The sequence below is a fragment of the Saccoglossus kowalevskii genome, chromosome 10 (assembly GCF_978046115.1).
Source record: "Saccoglossus kowalevskii chromosome 10, keSacKowa6.1, whole genome shotgun sequence".
Taxonomy (NCBI): Eukaryota; Metazoa; Hemichordata; class Enteropneusta; family Harrimaniidae; genus Saccoglossus; species Saccoglossus kowalevskii.
This window is the reverse complement of record NC_140650.1, coordinates 27453039-27465717: the sequence shown is the minus strand read 5'-3', so window position 1 is coordinate 27465717 and position 12679 is coordinate 27453039. Positions and strand designations below refer to the sequence as shown.

At 34.0% G+C, this 12679-nt stretch overlaps 2 protein-coding genes across 7 annotated transcripts in view; one reads left to right on the top strand and one right to left on the bottom strand.

Annotated features, from left to right (window-relative positions):
• The window catches only part of LOC100373289 (nucleolar protein 16-like), a 25360-nt gene extending 18257 nt beyond the window's left edge, over positions 1-7103 (top strand). Inside the window, exon 6 of the mRNA XM_002739987.3 lies at positions 6935-7103. The gene's annotated coding sequence lies outside the window, so the exon portion shown is untranslated. The remainder of the gene's footprint in view (positions 1-6934) is intronic.
• Positions 1-12679, bottom strand: part of LOC100374195 (sperm microtubule associated protein 2-like) — a 19069-nt gene extending 6390 nt beyond the window's left edge. The window contains exons 1-3 of one of the 6 annotated variants that reach the window (XM_085504449.1): positions 12526-12679; positions 4987-5026; positions 116-178 (exon numbers count right to left, since the gene is read on the bottom strand). In XM_085504449.1, coding sequence (XP_085360575.1) covers positions 116-178; positions 4987-5026; positions 12526-12532 — 110 coding nt within the window. In that variant the 5' untranslated portion in view covers positions 12533-12679. Of the gene's footprint in view, positions 1-115; positions 179-4986; positions 5027-5133; positions 5516-9701; positions 9813-12525 lie in introns of those variants that run through there. The other 5 variants (XM_085504447.1, XM_085504446.1, XM_085504451.1 and 2 more) reach the window with 5 other exon arrangements.

The window sequence follows — 12679 nt, the reverse complement described above, 5'->3', positions numbered from 1 at the left end:
ATTCTATGACATGATGAAAGTCAAGGCCAGTGCCAAATGAAGACAAAACATAGAATTTACTTGAATGGAGACATGCAATAAATATACCCCTCTGCAATGCGAGAGAGATACCCACCCAAAATTGGTTAACCAGATGCATTTATTTTCTTTGGGCTGGGCTAATTCGCAAATCCTATCCCTGAAAAACAATAATAAAAATATAGTGGCACAAATTAACAAAACTTATTTAATTGTGAACCAACTTAGTCATAATTGCAGCAATAGATTTATTACTAAAAATGACTTCCATTGTTTTCCTGAAAATAAAACGAACTAAAATTTTGGATTTCTTTTTATTATAGCTCACTTTAGAGAGGAATTACTGTTCTCCTTAGACAGGTATTACCATTCACCTTAGATAGGTATTACTGTTCTCCTTAGACAGGTATTACTGTTCACATAGAGAGGTATTACTGTTCACCCTAGACAGGTATTACTGTTCACCTTAGACAGGTATTACTGGTTGCCTTACAGAGGTATTACTGTTCACATAGAGAGGTATTACTGTTCACCCTAGACAGGTATTACTGTTCACCCTAGACAGGTATTAATGTTCACCTTAGACAGGTATTACTGGTTGCCTTACAGAGGTATTACTGTTCGCCTTACAGAGGTATTACCGTTCTCCTTAGACAGGTATTACCGTTCACCTTAGACAGGTAATACTGTTCACCTTAGACAGGTAATACTGTTCACCTTAGACAGGTAATACTGTTCACCTTAGACAGGTAATACTGTTCGCCTTAGACAAGTATTACTGGTTGCCTTACAGAGGTATTACTGTTCGCCTTACAGAGGTATTACTGTTCTCCTTAGACAGGTATTACCGTTCACCTTAGACAGGTAATACTGTTCACCTTAGACAGGTAATACTGTTCGCCTTAGACGGGTATTACTGGTTGCCTTACAGAGGTATTACTGTTCACCTTAGACAGGTATTACTGTTCGCCTTAGACAAGTACAGTACGATTCAAGCATAACTAAACATTTAGCCAGCTTTAAGAGAGCTTAACCTTTATCTGTTCGAATAAATATAAAAGTACCTGGGGCTGGCAGGTTAAAGGTTAAAGCTAGGTTAGCGTGCTTATAAAACTGCCACATATCTAAATTGTGATTTCTCTGCCTAAATACGTCTCATATTAGTAACCAGTATACTTACTAAAGGGTAACTACAAAGAATAAGTTGCTTTAAAAAATAGTTAGACTAATAGTAATCTAGACCACGCTAGTGTAAACATGTAGTTGCCATGGCAACTGTGCTGGATTATGTGCGGGCATACAATGTTATGTTGTTGCCATAGAAACTTGCATTATGGGTAGGCAGGTTGTTTTTTTTTTCATCAGGAAAATCATCTACCATATAAAGCTTAATTATTTGCTGGGTTTTACTTTGTCGCTTATTTCGTTTATTAAATTAAATTAAAACTCAGTCACAATAAATATGCAAAGTTAAGAACTGAATGTTTTGTTCTTTTCAAAATGCAGAGAAATTAAAACCTAGCAAATATTTCTGCAACATCAAATCTGCTTTAATTAAACGCAGAGAATATTTTCCCCACTACTGTATTGTAATTAATTCACTACGGAGCCTCATTAGTTGAGCAGCAATGTCTACAATTGCGTCACACCAGTCGTCAATTACGCCTCTCTCACCTTATACCCATTGAAAGTATTCAATAGAACGTAACTTGTGTATGACACAGAGGTTAATTACACTGCTTACAATTCAGTTTCTGTACAAGACTCTCACAAACCTTTTCTTGTCACAAGCTTTTTTTTTTTTTCGTGAGAGATGGACAGACAGACAATTTGTGGCAGATAAAAAAACAAACACCCATTTCAAGAAAGTTGTTCCAGTTGGCGTGAGAAAGGTCAAAGGTCATGCACGGTTCTTGATTGTTATTAAATTTTTCAACTTTGCTGAACTGCCTACATGTGCTATGCCTGATTCTACAGACGATCTGCCACTCCACCAAGTCGAGACAATGGCCTGTTGCCATGCAGTGTAATCTAGGCAATTAACAATGATGTTTAATTTGAATTTAATGAAAAACTATTTTTAAAAATGATTTGAAACAGAACATAAAATTAAGCATGAAACGCATCAGTGAATTAAATTTCCCATGTATGATTGTTTGTCACTAGTTATCAAACTATGAGAACCTAGACAACGACTAGCCAAAGCTGTGGAATCTGGATCCATGTAAAACTAATCCCAGATTTCTAAAACAGAAACTAAGGATACCGCTAAATCCCATCAATAACTAGATTAACACACCTCACCTAGTATTATTCAAACCTATTCACCTAACACATGTAAAACGCATACTTATAGTGACTTTTAATCATTTCGGCATTGTCGCATGCAATAATGACCCGTGCTGAATTTATACATTGTTGTAAGTGAACCGAGTCGGGCACAATTATGACAAGTAATTTAAACTACTGTGATTGTATAAATGAGAGAAGATGCAAAATAAAGACGTTGACCAAATGTTCACTTAATCTCAGCATTGCTTTGTGCTATACTGCGTGTTGTGTGTGTTAGGTTTAAATTACTGTGTCTAAGCTATGGTTACTATTATGTACACACTGAAAGAAACATTATCTGGCATTATCGTAGCTGGTTCAGTTGTCATACTAGTTGTGATTGGCTTAAATAATAACAGTATCTTTTTATTTCCCGAATTCCACTGCAGAGTCAGCATACACAGATGTAATTCCATGATTACCATTGCTGTAAACACTGCATATACCGAGTGATGCCAAAACAATAACATTTCTTAGATACAAACTGTACACCATACCAAATGGAATTCACACTTTTCATTGTAGTCATTTTGGTCGTGATGAATTTTTAAATCATGTTACCAAAAGTCAATTAATGAATATTTTTCAGACTTCTCTAAATAAAAGCACTTCAGTCATCAAACCATGTGGCCTTTGATACAATTCCCATAGATGTATACAATGAATGTAAAATAAATTTGTATTCACATAACATACGATTGAATATTGAGCAGCAACTACATGTATGATGCTTTAAATTTGATTGATTAGGATAAACTCTCGCTAGAGATAACTACATGCATTTTAATAATTTTAGTCCTTGTCGGATGGAGTCTGAAATGGGAACTTGTATTTTGAGTTTCGTCTGTCTATCTGTCTGCCTGCCTGCCTGTCTGCGTGTGTTTCAAAAAAGGGTTTATCCACAGAAAATACATTTTTATAATGCTGTAAATGAAACTAAACATATATCAACAAAAACACATCATGTATATTTTGGTAATTAAATTTCCAGTCACCACTTCTCATCCTATTACAGTCGGGTCTTGTGTGACATATACAACTCATGTCAAATACAATTGAATGACTGATATACTTTAATTCAATGCAATTAATTTGTATACATTTTGGTGTTTATTAATATCATTGGTACTAATTTGCATAATACATGTACAAGTTATGATGTTTTCATCTCAAATTCTATTCAATGTTGTCTTTAACCAACAAAGATAAAGCAATCTTTATGTCTGAATAGGAATAATATAGACCCCTCTTTGGGGGTAAATATAATCCCTTTGCGTGACACCGAAGTGTAAAATGACCTCTGGTATCAATTATTGGGTCATCAATTGTACATTAATGGCCCTTGGTATGTTTCTAAGTACCCGTCGATTACAGCAATGATTGCTATGGAGTCTGTGGATATACATGTTATGCTATACTAAGATCACTAATAACAACACTCTTCAAACTGTCTGAATTTAGTGTACTTTGTTCCCAACATTTGGGTCCGTCACAATTCTTGCGTATCTCTCTGAACATGCCCAACATCGCAATGGTTATTTCAATTTTAGCTCCACTTCTGAATTTTGATTATAAATTTCAATATCTCAATCGACCATCACAAGTTTATACAAAAAATATTCTGTTTGATGTACATCAGTGACTTTTTTAAAACTCATTCGATTGATTGTTGCGTATATAAGTCAACACATGCAGAAAAGAAATGCACCAAACGAATACAACTTATTCCGAATTTTGTAGTATTTCCCTGCCAAATATTAGTGTAATAATTGAGTTACTGTGTGAATTATGAGATGATCAGTTACAAATGAGACTGTTTGTCATTGAAAAAAAAAATTAACCTAAAATACCATGTAACACTGAAACCTATTACCAGTGCATGTAGTCTGCAACACGACCTTTTAATACAGGGTGGGCAACATGTAGTTATGTAAACTATATTTTTAGGCGTGGATGATCTTTGTTCTAAACATAGACCTTAGAATGATCTCATTCTAAGGTCTATGTTCTAAAGCAGCTATTTATCAAATCTACACATGTCACTGATATAAACTGAAATATATTTACTTACACCCCTTCCAATCCCCCATCTCCATATTGTGAAATAAATTTACCCAGAAATGATAAAATTTAGGTGTTAATTTATTTTTGTATTATATAATAGATATATAAACAGTATCAACATACATACCATACAGCACATTTTTATTTTATGTTTTTTAAATGCATTTTAATTTAGACCTGTGTAAAATTGTTGACAATGCGTCTCAAAGTGATGACATTTGGGGGGGGGGGGGGTTGAGGTGCTAGAGGTAGTAGATATATTATCAAGCACATAGTGTGCAAGATGACTGTTGTGCATGCTATGTCCTTGATTGATGTTTCAATGGAAAAAAACATACAAATCAGATGAGTATACAGACAATGATATCCCCAGGAATCCCGTAATCTTTTTCTTTCAATGTGGTTTCATGAAAATCAGCATGTGTCCTTTACCCTTATCAGTTAACAGTGTATACTGTTTTTGTTTTGAAGTTAGCTAATCAATCTTCATAAGTAGTTGTCCAAAGGTTCATTTCTATTTACTTATAATATATATTACTTTATATAACACGTATTTAAAATTATGTAACTTACATTCCTCGGATGTAGCGTCCGTTGTACGGTCGTCTTTCAACTGAAAAAGAAAGGAAAAAAATTCATTAAAATAAGATCACAGATTTTAAATTCAGCTCAGTGAAGTCACAGACACAGTAAAAGACGTGTATGTATAGAAATAATAACCATCATTGTCAGTTGAATCCTGTCCATTTATAGGAGGCAGCTTTACGGCCGTTTCTTGGTTTTCTTTCCCTTCTTTGCGTGTCATTGTTGTTGACTTCAAGTTTCTACATTTGACGCAATTAAATCAAGTCAGTGTACGAGCTAATAATGCTGATGTCAAAGATAAGACGACTGGGGTACAATCAACACAGTTGTTGAGCTCACTGCCTGTATAAATGTCCTGTGGTCTAGACAGCAAGTTAATCCTGTTGAAGATAGTTTCTAAATGTTGTCCATTCTGTTATGCAATACTTGTCTATGAATTCCTCGAACAGCTCGTGGTATCGTTCAAGGTTTGAATCGTTGCTAAGATAGTTATTACTTGTAAACTGCCCAGTCCGCTTGTTGCTCTGTCTGATCTGCCTAAGATATCAAAGGGTTGCTATGGGCATAATTTATTCTGCTCCAGGGGTGGGTATTGTTGTGAGACGACAGGTGAAAATGCCACCACCTTTCTTTCACGACAATAAGTCTGCACTGGTCCATAAATTAACAAAGCTAAACTACTGTAGTTAATGTAAGCTAACTAATAAAAACTGTGTTCGGATAAGAATGTCAGACAAGCAGGCAGGTGTTAGCTGTCAACGCTAAAGCTACTCGTTTATTATTCATTGACTTCTAAAGAAATACTTCTAATAACATTCCGCTTCATATTTGTGGTTGATTTGTTGAGCGAAATCACATATCCGCATAACTGATAATTGCTATTGAATTTCATTTCTGAAACTAAAATATCCTTTACTTAAATGGAAATTACTGTCTGAGGCTTAATTTTTGCTTTTATTTTTGCTGATAGCTATCTGTGCTTAAATTAAAACCTAGTGAATATTCAAAGTTAAGAAAAGAATCTATTTTCTTCACGAATTAGAAAAAATTTAACACAGAGTGAATATTTTTCCCTGAACAGTACCGGTAACTCACGTTGGTGGAAAAAAAACATTAATTGAATGATCCCATTGGCTGAGAGTGTTGATCAGCACTTTTGAAAAAATATCAAAAATATGCAGGTTTATTTGCGGAATGATAAAAAAATTTGACTTAGACTTTCAAAGAGTTAAACAGTACGTTTGTTTCAAATTATTTCCATATACATTCCCAGTATCTAGTATGAGTGTTCAAGATTTCACATAACGTATAGGCACAAATTGGCATAGAGAAATAAAAAACATATTTTAATAAAAATAATAATTATACAGGTGTGAGTGAAATAAGAGAAGATATATAGAGAGAAAAAATATCAAAATTTAATAGAAAAACATAATAAGCATGTTAGCCCTATTTTTTTTTACAAATTTACTGTAAATAAACATGATTCACTTTACTATTTATATGATAACCTTATTTTGAGTTTTAAGATTTTAAAACAGTTATGTATTTTTCTATTTTCATTAAATTGTTTTCTTGTTTTTATTATTAACATATGGTAAACATCCTTTGCACAAAGTCATGTAATTCTATCAACAATGCAAATTTAGATTATTTTTTCTGTTTGAAAATTATTTCAAAGATATTCTCAGATTTACACCTTGCCTGTACCTCACAATAAAATCCAGTATATAAGACTATTAATATTAAAAGCAGTTAAGTACATCAGTTCATTTACATATATGAACATTAATATTCAACCATCTGAAGTCCTGAACAAAAATATATTACTAGACACTGAATATTATTATTCATAATGCATAGTTTGTTTTCAGTTATTAATTATTTCCTGTGGTTGTCATGAATTTCATAAAATCATTATTTTCTTAATTTACAGGTACCAAATATAAGGATATCATGCCAGTCATCAAGATGGTCTATTATAAACAGGAAAAATATTTGAAGAGCTGAGCTGAATATTAACTTGAGATTTTATACATTTATCTGTTGTCCTAAGGCACTTTGTGTATTTTATGTAAAGAATTAAATATTTCTTTTACAAATAATACATTATTCCATTAGTAATGAATCTGGTTGTGTAAATTACGTTGATATGTTCACTTACATTTCTGACTTTCCGAGGTCTTTATGAATGGTCTATAAACGCATTGCATGTGTTATTGTGTAATTATTCGCAAAAACATTCAATTCTGACGTAACAAATATGTAAATGAGTTGTGTCTATGAACAAAATAAGTCGTATTTGAATTGTCATAAAATCAAATTTATGTGTGCTTCTTCAAAAATGCATTCACTGAATTACTGAATTCATTGTTTTATGTACTGCTCTATGTGCTATAGGTTCTTCATTTCTGTTAGTGCACACACGTGAGAAAAGCTATTTTTAATCACTGGCAGATTTTGTTAAAATTTTCTTATATTTTCTTAAGTTTTAATGGTTTACTTTGAAAATGACATAATTAGTCCCTGTCATCAATAGTTTTTTAGACATGTTTGGGCTGAATTCTTTCAAACTTTTTTTTTACATCACTCATGGTAGGATAGTGAAAAATGAAATTTTGTTTTGCAATTTGATTCAAAATGGCTGACTGGTGTTCTACCCATTTTACAGAAAAACTATCTCACACGCACACCTATGGAGATTTCATTCAAACTTTGTATGAACTTCACACATGATGCACACTAGTTTGTTTCATGATTTGATTCAAAATAGCCAAATGGTTTTATTTTCATGTGTGTGTCCTCATCCATGCATTAACAGATTTTATCCAAAGTAAGTATACAGACAACACATAATTTTGTGTCAAACATTAATTCAGCTAAATACAAACAGGGACCATGTCATTGACAATGATTATTTTTTCGAATACAAACCAAAAGATAATTTACAGAACTATTTTCTGAATAGCAACGGAAGATATGCGGGGCAGTAAAATGTTCACGACAGCTATATTGTATTACATAAACCAACTAAGACTGCACTCCTATTGTTACCTAGCTAGTCATTCATCCAGCGGATATTATCATGATTGTGTAGTTGTTAGTCGCTGGCAGTCATCCAAGCCTCCCACACCTGAACACAATTCAACATAGCTTATAATTTATAAAATCAATACAGTGTGTGTTAAACGACTGACCCAATGAACATCTGTATGACTGCGGTGTTTTATAATTTGATACGGTTGAGTTTACAGAAACAAATGTTATCGCCAGCTTAGAGCCCGTCTAGTAGTTGCACCTATTGTATATCAGGTTACTTATTTGTTTGCTTAGATACAGTTGAAATCATGTAGCAGTGGATTGCAGGAGAGGTGTTTAGTTAAAAATCTATAGTGATAAATAGTTCAGAATGAATAAGGTTTTCTGAATCGCTCACTTTTGAATATTCAATGTTTTCACCCAGTGAACAGCAAAGTCATTGTTTTTGTCATCTTGTTATGAAATAAACCTATACATTTTTTTTCAAACATTTTGATTTGATCCATTTGCTACAAAATTATAGAAAATGTTACACTAAAAGTTCAAAACTATCAAATTTGGTGTTAGTATAGCAGTGCATGGTATAATGGACTGAACTGCGAATACATATTTACATTCTACAGTACAAGATATGAACTTGATGCACCTTTCTGATAATCACTTTTTAATAAGTCACATAATCCTGTATTGCTTATTTTTAATATTAATATTAGTTTTTAGTAGCCAACATCTGCTAGGTCAACATACATTCATTTTCTCACAAATTTTGATGATGAAAATCCAGGAATTTTGCAACTTCTGCTTTTACAGCCTTTTTTCCCCCACACGTGAAAATGTGCTATGCAAGATGGCACCAGTGAAAAAAAAACAAAAACATTTTGCTAAATTAAAATTATAGTTTTTTTTGCTTGGCACTAATTAAGGCACAGTGTAATCTTGACTTGGCATATACGAGTAGTATTCACAGTATTCAAATCGTGAAAATAAATTAATAATATAACTGGGGATGACCTGGCATTGAAATCTCCTGATCTGGGAGACTATCCTGGTCAAAACAAAATATAGTATTTATTTATAATAAAGTATATGCTGTTGTGCGTCATACAAGGTAATCCCGTCTGACTGAGCACTGAAGAAGATATTTTTATCTGGTCTCTTGAGATTCAGCGTCATATTACAATTAATAACATTTTCTAATATTATTTTTAATCATCTTCTGACTATCGTCTCCACTATCAATTAAACTTCAATTTTGTCTCTTTTGTCGTACAAAAATAACATCAATGCAAAAATAACAGACATTTTGAGTTGTCGTGAATATAATCAGTAAGAATAAATTTAGTTGTGGCATTTCTTAAATTATAATAGAGAAAAATGTTAGATGGCCTTCATTCCAGGCTGTATACTGAAGTTACGTACTACGCTGTGAAATATCCCGAGAACTTCAAGCAATATGCAAAACAGGTCAATATTATGGTATTGTAAGTTTATAATTAAGGTTTTTATGTCGTCATAGAAATAACGTTGACATCTAACATGTACATGACAATTATTCAGGTATCTAACGTTGAACTTAAATTTTCTATTTCATTCATATACCTAAAGAGTTAAAGTTGGTCTCGCTTAATTACAAAAAATAAATAAAAAAAAAGTAAGTTGCTTACTGGAGTTAGTCGAAGATCTTGGTTTACTCCGGGATGGCATGTCTTCAGTGTTACAGGTAACTGAATGCTGGGGCTATTATACAATGGTTTAACATAGAGAGAAAACACTGTCGATTGTCTCCAAGTTAATAACACGGCCAATAAAAATGAGCAGGGGTAATATAGCAACCAATAACATTGCCATCTACTCGGTATCTATGGTGATGACCTCTGCTGTTGTAGCTACGCTATTTCAATGAATTGTGTGTGAATTAATGAAGTCTTAAAAATGATATGCTCTTAAATTTAATTTTTTAAAAGTATATATGTTATGAGTAGTTTTTAAAATAGTTTGTTCTGTAAATGGTTTACTTGTTTACTAGTTAGTCTCTTGTGGGCTTCTAACAATTTAGATTAATAGCGTAAATAATTTACACTGAAATAGTACAATATTATCAAGTATCAAGCCAGTATAGTACACCACTATAGCAGGTCACCGGCATATACTGTAGACCTTTTTTCTTTTTTAATGCCAATAAACATGTGTTGGCATGTTGCAAATAACTGGTGATGAGTTGAATTTGGTGACAGAGACCAGGACCCCCAAGCCCCTTCAGCCATGAGGAGTTTCATGCATTGACAGAGACGTCCCTGTATAGTCACTGAACATAAAACAACCTACAGTTTTTCCTGATTGTAGTCAAGTCTGTGTATTGTGATGGGAGTAATTTATAGAGGGTCGTTACATGCTTTAATTATGTGTGGTGATTGCACAATTAAAAATACTTGCCAGGACAATGATGTATTGTTAATTTCATTAACTGTTATTCAGGGTTGGTCAATAACTTCTTGGGTCATCTTGGTTACCACATGTAATACTAGTACATAGGCGGCTGGTTTTGTTCACCCCATGTCCATTTCACATCCCTCCAACTGCTAAATCCACAGTCTTAATATTATAATTTTAGTGAATTCAGAAGTGATTAGAATGAGGGAAATGAACGTATAATTGATAGGCCACCGCCGTCAGATCTTTCAGCTCAGAATTAGTGAAAATGCTTACATTCTAATCCATAAAACGTGCTGTATACAGTTGAACTGTCTTAGCCTTATTTCATCTGCTCAGTAAGATGTTACACTGAGGGCGCTATTTCCACTCTCATTGAACATTGAAGCGGAGAATGTTTCTTCTGTTCTGGTCAATTGAGTGTGTGCCTACTGTATATATACCGTACGCATTTATTAGTAATTTACTCAAATTGTACAATGATGGGACATCCTCAAATTTACATTAATTATTTAAAATACGTCAAAAATAATACACAAGTTGCGGGAAAACAAAATCATAGCTATTGGGGGTCAAAATTCTATTGAATGTACTACAAAAACGATGTTCGGTAAATTAGACATTGTCGCATAATCAATACTAGTATTCACGTGTTATTTGCATAGAACAGAATGTAATCTTTCTTTGCTGATGGGGGGATTTATAAATGACGTTGTTTATTTCACTCCAAAGTACGTCTACGTTGGGCATTCGAACAACTACAGTTGATAAATCTTTCAAGTTCAATAAACACACTGATTGAAAGGCCAAGTTGTCACTGAAACAGAACAACGCCGAATCTGCTGATAGACAAACGTGTTACGGAACAAAATGTTTGCCACTGTACAATACAGTATTGTCATGTTCGTTTAGTGTGTATGCATGGCGGCATTTGGTTGAGTGAACCCCTGACCGTCTGAACTGTTACGATAAAAGTGTCTAGGGTGGTCATTCGTTGAAAATATCGAAGTATGGAAGATGACTGTTTGACTATGGCAAGAGTGCAACTATAAAGTCACATTTGGGATAGTGTTTAGCAGTCGTCATGGTGACATAAATAAATGTCAAGTGTGTAAAAGTGAATATGTACCCAGATGAAATCTGGCGTGTGAATTTGACCGTGACGCCAAGCGTGAATAAACTTTAAAAAGGTAAACGATAAACTTAGCAACAATGTTGCCAAGGTCAAACCTATAATTGTATCACTCCATTACATTGTTTACAGAAAAACAACACTGCTAGGCAAAATATCAAAATATTTGTGTTTTAATCATAATGATGTTTAATCAAAATAGCCCATGATATTGATGTACAGTTAGTTTCATATGTAAGTTACCCTGGTTAGAATACGACCACCTGTTGAATGGCGGTTAATAACACTGTGACCACGGCATGTAATCAAATATTTTAACTGTGAATTACAATGTATGGTTATTTATCTTGTCTGTTAGACTCCTACATGGGCGTTACGTAACCCACTGTGACGTACTAGTAACTTAAAACGGCGCGAGTGTCAACTACAATCAACTTGTTCGCGGCTGACAATAGCCAGCGCTTAACGACATAGCGGCGGGTACGTGTAATAAAATGTTCACCGGTATATCAAAAGTAGTCTGGCAAATTTGGGGGTTAACACAATCAGGCGAGTTTATTTGTGTCCAACCTCCGACTAATAATAGATTGGTCTATTAGTAGCCTTATGTCCAATCGACGATGTCTGTCATGCAAATAACTGCAGGCACCGTATTATAGTCAGTTATCCATTGACATTACACATTCCTATCACATTCACTGCACGGTGCACGGCTCAAATTGTATTGATCAAGAGATCATTCAGGTATACGACCATAAAACTTAATGGAAAGTGGTAAACAAATAAAACGTGGGTACGTATGCAGCATCGCAGCGACAGTGTCATGTTCCTGCTGTGCTTGTCGCCCGGGCTTGTTCTCTCTCTAAACACTCTGCAGATTTCAGGGAGAACAAATCAACTACACAGGTCGTGAAATTGGAACTTACCTTGCATCGTGGCTATTCTAATTATTGGTTGAAGGCAGTGCTTAACGTAGTTTTCAGCCAAGCCCTCTTGGACCGGCACACTTGTAAGTTGTCAGTACTGCGGAAGTATGGTAATTATAAAGCTGTGCCACTCCGCTTTATTCATTTGGAACGT